The sequence below is a fragment of the Lipotes vexillifer genome, unplaced genomic scaffold (genome assembly GCF_000442215.2).
Source record: "Lipotes vexillifer unplaced genomic scaffold, Lipotes_vexillifer_v1.1 scaffold25, whole genome shotgun sequence".
Taxonomy (NCBI): Eukaryota; Metazoa; Chordata; class Mammalia; order Artiodactyla; family Lipotidae; genus Lipotes; species Lipotes vexillifer.
Genome location: NW_006792881.1, coordinates 2,139,357 through 2,148,145, shown reverse-complemented (window position 1 = coordinate 2,148,145; position 8,789 = coordinate 2,139,357). Strand labels below are relative to the sequence as shown.

At 42.4% G+C, this 8,789-nt stretch overlaps 1 protein-coding gene across 1 annotated transcript in view; it reads right to left on the bottom strand.

Annotated features, from left to right (window-relative positions):
• ARMH4 (armadillo like helical domain containing 4) overlaps window positions 1–8,789 on the bottom strand; it is a 130,806-nt gene that overhangs the window by 85,489 nt on the left and 36,528 nt on the right. Inside the window, 1 exon segment of the mRNA XM_007466051.1 lies at window positions 6,696–6,905. Coding sequence (XP_007466113.1) covers window positions 6,696–6,905 — 210 coding nt within the window.

Genomic DNA, 8,789 nt, shown 5'->3' with positions numbered 1-8,789 from the left:
ACTCTTTCCACAACGTACAGCACACACTTAGTAGGTGCTCTATGAACATCTGGTGAAAAACTAGAAACATGAACGCTCTTCATTCTTCTGCTTTCCACAAACATCTCTATACTGTTAATTGAATATTTATCATGTTTTTTATAGACCTCCAGAGAAAAATATTCCACTTCCTAAATCAGGAACCCCTCCCAATGTTAGATGCAGGCTTTTGAAAAAAACGTGAAGACAGCTATGGTAATTCTGCACTTAACTAATTGATGGCTTTTGGAAGCCTTAACTATTCAGAACTTCAACCAAACCATAAAGTGGCCAAAAAATGGTCTCTTCTTGGAACAATACCACCACCCTCGGGCTCTCATCCAGAACTCATGAATTCAAAACATATTTAAGATAAATATATTAGTTTAACAAGATTAGTCACAGGATTCTTGGAAGATAAAAGAAACATGGATAAGAACCAGCCACAAGAGAAGTAAACAGAAAAACACAGAAATCATAGATCGGTATAGTGATTGACACACGCCCCCATCTGTTCCACCAGTCATGTGATCACATTCCCCTTGCCAATGATTGTTTAGAAATGAGCATGTGACCTAATCCCAGCAGATCAGTGGTGAGAATTCTACTGGGGGATTCTTGGAAAGTCTTCCTCTCTCCTGAGGAAGAAACACAGTAAAAAGACAGTCCTCTTCTTTGTCTGAACAATGTCGTGTCTAGGTGTGACATCTGAAACTGCTGCAGCCACTGCAACTGTACGGAGGCCAGGCTGGGGCCAAAGTGAACATCCCAAGGCGGAGAGTGCAGCAAGGTGGAAAAACATGAGTCACCGATGACAGCTGAGCTACTGAGTCAACTGACCCAGGAGCTCCACCTCTGGACTTCTTGTTTTCAGAGAAAATATATTTCTTTACTCTTTAAGTCAATTTAAGGTTTCTGCTACGTGTAGCTAAAGGCATCCTAGCAGATACAGAATGCACAGAGGAAAGAATCACCAGACATTAATTACATTGCAAATGTTTAAACGTTAAAATGGATATGTTGGGCTTCCCTGGTGGCGCAGTGGTTGAGAGTCCACCTGCCGATGCAGGGGACACGGGTTCGTGCCCCGGTCCGGGAAGATCCCACATGCCACGGAGTGGCTGGGCCCGTGAGCCATGGCCGCTGAGCCTGCGTGTCCGGAGCCTGTGCTCTGCAACGGGAGAGGCCACAGCAGTGAGAGGCCCACATACCGCAAAAGAAAAAAAAAAATGGATATGTTGACTCAACTTTGCCCATATTGATTTTATACTTTTAAAAGAATGATCGTGTGATTTATTATAGTGAAAGGATAAGAAGTAGTGTGGGGGGGGGGTCACAGTACCTGCTCTCTGTACAGTTTCTTACCAATAAATTTGAAAATAAACTTGTTAGATCAGAAAAGAAATTGATTCTGCATATGTAAATAAAGAGCTTCCTATATGCTACTAGCATTTTACCAATCAATGCACCTCAGTCATAACATGGAACTTTCACTCCTGATTCTCTGTCCTCTATAGTTCAGTCCACAATCACACCTCCCAAGAGCAAGATCAAGAAATTGGGCTCTCTCTCTCCAAAGCTTTACAGGCAATGTGTATGTGACAATACAGAAAACAGAAGTGCACAGAATTAAGCCATGGACCTACTGCTTTGCCTCAGAAAGGCATCTAAGTTTTCTGCTCTTGTTACTTCACAGAAAATGAAATGATAATCTATTCAAAGAGTATGTATTATTTTTAGCCAATCCCAACTACCCACTTCAATCTGTTCATTTTTAAAGGTTCCTATGGGTTTTAGCATTTGCTTTGGAATACCATTCATATGGTAAAATAGGATGTGATAGTCTATAAATAAAAATAACCCACTTAAAAATAGGAATGAATAAGATGGCCAATTAAAGTATAATTATATTAAATTGGATTACTTTTTAAAGGTCTCAATCTTCGCATTTTTAGTGATTCATTAAGAAAAAACTACAGTTAAGTTTACAACACTCACACTCAGACTACAGCTGCCACGCAAGCTCTACTTCTAAAAGGAAGCTGCTCATAAAATACTTATTGAAATCTGTATTCGTTTCCTATTTCTGCTGTAACAAATTACCACAAACTTAGGGGCTCAAAACAACACAGATTTATTACCTTACAGTTCTGGAGGTTAAAAGTCTAAAATGGGTCTTGAGGGACTAAAAATCAAGGTGTCAGCTGGGTTGTGTGCCTTCTAGAGGTTCAAGGGGAGAATCCATCTCCTTGCCTTTTCCAGCTTCTGGAAGCTGCCAGAATTCCTTGCTCATGGCCGCATCATTCTGACCTCTGCTTCTGTCATCACATCTCCTTCTCCGACTCTGACTTGATACTTCTCGCTTATAAGGACACTCGTGATCACACTGGGCCTTTGCAGAGAATCCAGGATAACCTCTCCCTCTCAAGATCCTTAACCTAATCATATCAGCAAGAGCCGTTATTCTTGTTACCACAAAATCCATCACAAATAGGGGAGGTTTCCCTCCGTTTCACGTGACCTGAGAACATTTAGGAAACTGTATCAATTAACATTGATCCAGAAGTTGTCACTCATTTTGAGTTACTAGGAAATACTCCTGTCCCTCCAAGAAAAAGTTGGTGAGCTAATAAAATCCTAGACCCGGACACTACTACTCCAACCCAGTCTTCCCACAGTGGAAAAAAAGGAAGGGCTTGAAAGATTTGCTCCTTATTTTGGTTCCCATGAAAACTACAATGCTAAAAACATGTTGGCAAACTGAAGACATCAGGAAAATAAGTGGCAGTAAAAGGTAGGAGACAACCAGGAAAATGGTAAATTTTATTAAAAGGAAAAATCTGATATGAAATAAAAATTCAGGACTTGGGGAAATCACTTTAAAAAGCATAGCAAATCACTAAATTGGTATCACTAATTTAAGAAACCTTAGCCATGCATGGAGGCTGGAATCAGGAGGCAGGACAGGGGGACAATACGGCTATTTGTCCTGTGCCTCATACCCTACACACCTTAAAATGTAACTGCTATTAGCCAAAAACTGGGGAAAACCCAAATGTTCATCAACAGGTGACTAGATAAACAAAATGTGGTATATCCATACTATTGAGTACTACCCAGCTATAAAAAGGGAACAAATTACTGAAACAGACCACAACATGGTTGAATCTCAAAATCATTTTGCTAAGTGAGAGAAGCCAGGTACATAAAGGTATGTATTATATGATTCCGCTTATATAAAATTCTAGAAAATGCACTCTAATCTGTAGTAATATAAGTAGATCAGTAGTTACCTGGGATTGGGGACTGAGAGAGAGACAGACTGCAAAGGGCATGAGGAATCATTGGGGGGACAAAAGGGAAGTGATGGAAATCCTCCGCATTTCCAGCGAGATGGAGGCCACATGAGTGTAGCCTCCATCTGACAACTGTCAAGACTCGTCGAATTGCATACTCTGAGCGCAGTTTATCGTATATAATTTATACCTCAATAAAGTCAATTTTTTAAAAATTTGACTCTTCTTCAATGGTAAATTTGTGTTGAAAAAGGCTAGAGCCCAAATGATCATGTTACCCTTGAATTGTAACCGCTACAGATTTTTCTAAGATTCATAGCCTCTCCAATTGCTTATAATTATCATAAATGGTAAGCCAACTTCCTAAGTGGGGAAAATTGGCTTCCTGGACCACAATCCAGGAATAGATGCCATGTGGCCTCCATAGAGTACCTCTGTACAAAAGCAACCCTCTCTCCAGTAAAGGGGTACAGTCCCTAAATATTCACCCAATCCATACTTAAAAGACTGTTCAACTGTCCATGATCCTTCCATATTATAAATCCACTACCTGAGGAGTCACTTGATGTGTAGATTTTTGTCTTTGTGTTTAACCTCTATAATAAGTTACATTGGTATTTTGTATTTTATTTTATTGATCTCAACCAGCTCATGTAGAACAGGTGCATTTCAGACTAAATATTTACTCACATGTTCCCAGGCCAGTGTTTGTGTTTGTTTTATAATATTTTAATAATATTTTGACATATTTATAAGCTTTTAGCAGTTTCATTTGATATGTTTTTTTTTGTTTTGGGGTTTTTTTTTGCGGTACACGGGCCTCTCACTGTTGTGGCCTCTCCCGTTGCAGAGCACAGGCTCCGGACGCGCAGGCTCAGCGGCCATGGCTCACGGGCCCAGCCGCTCCGTGGCACGTGGGATCCTCCCGGACCAGGGCACGAACCCGTGTCCCCTGCATCGGCAGGTGGACTCTCAACCACTGTGCCACCAGGGAAGCCCTCATTTGATATGTTTTTAAAGTAATTACTGCCCAATTACATGCCGGAGTTGTTCAGGAAATAATTTAGTAAATACAGCGTTGTATGCACATGTATGATACCTTCTGCCTGTCCAGTGGAAGTCCATCCTTTATCACCTCCTCTGCTTACCATAAGCATATTCCACAGGAAATCCCAGGTACATTTCAACTACAACCTTTATGTCAACCTAGAGGGTGATAATCCCAGAATAATTTCTCAGTCCCAGACTTCTTCCCTGAATTCAAGCCTCAAAATCGAAGTCCATCCTGGACACCCCACAGGCTCCTCATATTCAATGTGCCCAGAACTAGCTCATCATCTCCCCAGTTTGCCAAGTTCACGTCGCTCTCTCTATTCCCTCTCTTCATCAGAGATTTCACTCTCCAACTGTTCGCCCAGGCTAAAAACCTAGAAATCATCCTCAACTCTCTTTCTATTTTTCTTCATCCCCCCAAAATCAGTTAGTACCCGTGACGAAAAGCTCTCAGGTTGGCTCCTTTTTCTTCCTCCCACTTCCTCTGCCTTAGTTCACGCCTTCGCTCCTCACATGGACATTTCATTGGTCTCATAAGCGGCCTTTCTCTCTCCCCAGTCTCACACTCCTCCCTTGTTCCTCCACTGCACTATCACTAGAATGGTTTTCATAAAGGACAAGGGGAAGCCTCTTGGCAGTCACAGCTCTTCGTGATGCATCCTTGCTTACCTTACCTTCCCAGCCTTGTCTGCCGTTGTATCTCTTAGAGCTTCTTTTTACCCACTTACAACGTTCTTTGCCAACCCATCTGTATTATGCCATGCTCTTTCATCCCTCCAGTGCCTCTGTGTATGTTCTGTCTTTGACCTATTTCTCCTGAAAGCTATCTCCTATTTATATATCCTTCAAGCGACAGCTCTGAACTCTCCAAGCTACTCTAAATGGCCCCCTTCTACATTTCTGCTCTGGCCTCCTATAACCCTACTTTTATTATAGAATTCACCCACCCTGCACTGAAGCCTTTACGAGTGGTCTCTGCTCTAATCAAGAAAACGCACTGCCTTGTTTTTCTCTGTGTTTCCAATGCCTTGCAAAGGAACATAGTAGGTGTTCCATGTTTTGGATAAATTAATTAACCAAATCTGAAGGACAGCTCGTGAAAGAATTCTATAATGGAAGTGAAGATGACATTGAAGATCCTTACGCATGTTTCCTTAGTTTTAGAGATTAGGAAAAGGATTCCCCCTTTGACTGCAAACCTTTAAAGGTTTACCAACTTCAGTCTGAGCTTTGGAAAAATCGAGAGAGCTTGTTTTAAACTACACAATCGTGTGATAAACAGATGATGCGACTTTCCCACTCCACACTCATTTTAATGCACTTACCCTGCCTCATCACTAATCTGAAAGAGTTTTCATGGGAGGAAAGGAGAACAATCTTTAAGAAATCATCTGTGATAAGATTCTGAATTGGAAGTTTCAACCGAGGCACCAGGATACACTAGTATGATATTCCAGAGCGAAGTCGAAGACCAACATACAATGAAATACTCCAGACGCTGGTTATATGACCTTAAATCTAACCTCTGCTGTACTTAGGTATAAATGGGCCTTTTAAAGACTAAAAGAGTTTCAGAGAGGAGATTTCTTTGGAGAAGAAGTCACTTCCCCTCAGGTCAAGAGAGTAAGGCCTCAAAGAATCACCCAGAGCTTAATAGCATCTCTCCAGAAAAAGGTAAGAGGAGACAGACAGAGGAACGTCCCTGCTGACAGGAAGAGAGTGTCAGAGTCAGGGTCAGCCTGCATCCGCGGAGACTCTCACCGAACATCCAGGCCAGGCACAAGAGAGAGTAAGCTTGGACTTGTCTGGACACTAACTGCTGAAACAAGATTGTATTTGACGATGAAATGCAACCACGAGAATGAGCAGAGAAGTCATCCGACGGCTGCAAGCTCACCCAGAAGTGAAGGAAGGATTTCCCCGGGGAGGAAATTCTAAAAGGACAGAGGATGACAAAATCCATTTGTTTTCTGACTCCAGTCCGTTCACGCTGCTTGTGCAGCTGACTGGTTACACACAATTCCTCCCCATTTGGAAGTCCTCCCAAAGCCGACAGCTGTCCTCCAGCTGGGAAGGAAAGATGGAATTCCTTCCAAAAATTAGGTAACCGTGCTCTTCGTGGGCAGATGGAGACCGTTTGGAGCCTGACTATTGAAGGGCATAAATATAAACATAGTGAAGAAAGAACTGAGAACTTTTTCCCAGCTGAAACACCCATAAACAGAAGATCCATTTTGTTCCATAATCTATGCCAATGAAGGAAAGCTGTCACCTCAGAAAACTAAAATGAGGGGAGAGGGGAGGGAAAGAAACACACATGACTCTTACCCAGGCCCTGACTCTGCTGTTCCCACTCGATGGTGTCCGGCACCTGGTAGGTGGCTCCCTCCAAAGAGATCACGTTTCCCTGCTCTAAGCCAGGTTCCTGAGACGTGATGCCAGGGAGAGTAAACCCAGGCAGCTCGGTGTCACCATCCCAGGTCTCATCCAGGGAGTCTGCATCTTTATCCTCCTCATCTTCTTCATCCTCATCTTCATCTCCCTCTAGGCAAGAAGAAAGCAAAGGGAACATGAAGAAATACAGTGAGTGCATACAAATGAGCCTTTTGAAATGACCCAAACACTACAAAACAATCATGATTGGCCTTTTCACACAAATTTTATAGCTAAAGTTGAGCAATATGGGCTTTGCGGGATTACATGCCCACCGTATACTCACATTTTAAACTTTCAAAACCACAGCTATGTCAAATGATTATCATGCATCATGTTTATTGGGAGTCAACGTTCAGGTAATACGGATTTTTGTTAAAGCCATATTTATACTTACAAGGGTAGGAAACATCCTCTTCCTGTTTTCTGGAGATCATTAAAGATTTATCTGTTAGAAAGCACACTGAAATACTAACAGAATTTAAAAGGAGTGTTCCAATCTCTTTCTATCTCATAATACTAAACAAGAGAATTACTACATTGGCACAGTTTTCTTTCTGTTCTTCCTCCACATTAGTGAGTAGAACTCACAACAGTGTTAAGTGAGAGGTCCATAAATCCACTCCTGTATCTGTGTTCCTTACAGAGGAGTGACCCAAGAGACGGGAAACCATTACATCAACGTTCTCCATACAATTCTAAAGGGGACTGGGAAATGAAATATTGATCAAGGACAGTCAGAAAAGCAACACATGAAAAAAATCATTATCATTACCATCATCGTAAGAGTTAAATTCACAGCGTGTCATCTGTGATGCTTCAAAAAGTGTTGGGATTAGAAAACATCAGGCCCCCAATTTCATTTCATTTCATTAATTTTAATTTTCTAGGAATACTTTGAGCCCCCAACCACATCCTGAAGGCACCTCTGAAGCCCCGGACAAGGGCCCACGAAATCCACTGAAGGCCTTTTCCTTGGTCTCCCCCTTGGCTCTGAACACAGTGGTGACTGCAACAGGGAACGCTCTTTAGATGGTAAAGAGGAGAGGGAGGTGTAAAGCCATCCAAGAATTCTGAGACTTTCCTTTTCCTCTTCCAGACAATTTTCTCCACATATATCCCTTTCCATCTATCATTTACAGGTTTTCTTAACTTAAAAAAAGATTACCTCTAATCTTTCTCATTCTTATACATCCTTTAACTTTGTGGGCCTTAATACCTATCACTGTTCCAGAAATTCAACAAGTATTTATCAAACACCTAGTTCCAGGCACTAGGGATAGTGTAATGATGTCTCTGCCTTGATGGAGCTGATATGTCCCTAGGAGATGTGCAGCAAACAAAGAGATATACAAATAGATATACAATACATTACACTCTGATTAAAACCAGCAAGAAGATAGAAAATGCCCGGTACTACTATTATAGATGGAGAGATCAAGGAAAGTTTTTCTGATAAGGTAAAGTTTGAACAGAGATCATAACAAAATAATGAATTCTCTTGTTTCATTTAGGTCATTAGACATTCCAAGCAGAGGAGAACAGAGGGAACAGCAAGACCAAAACCTTGAGGCAGATGTCTGCTTGCTGTGTTCTAAGAATGGCAAAGAAGACTGGGCTGGGGGCAGGAGGGACAGAGAGAATACAGGAAATGAGGGGGAAGGGGTAGGCAGGGGCCACATCTAACATATATCTATAAAGAATGACTCTGCTGTAGGGCAGAGTATAGGCTATATCAGAGCAAGAGACAAAGCAGGGAGACCCGATAGGAGGCTATTTCAAAAGCAAGGGGAGGGCTTCCCTGGTGGCGCAGTGGTTGAGAGTCCGCCTGCCGATGCAGGGGACGCTGGTTCGTGCCCCGGTCTGGGAAGATCCCACATGCCGCGGAGCGGCTGGGCCCGTGAGCCATGGCCGCTGAGCCTGCGCATCCGGAGCCTGTGCTCCGCAACGGGAGAGGCCACAACAGTGAGAGGCCCGCGTACCGCAAAA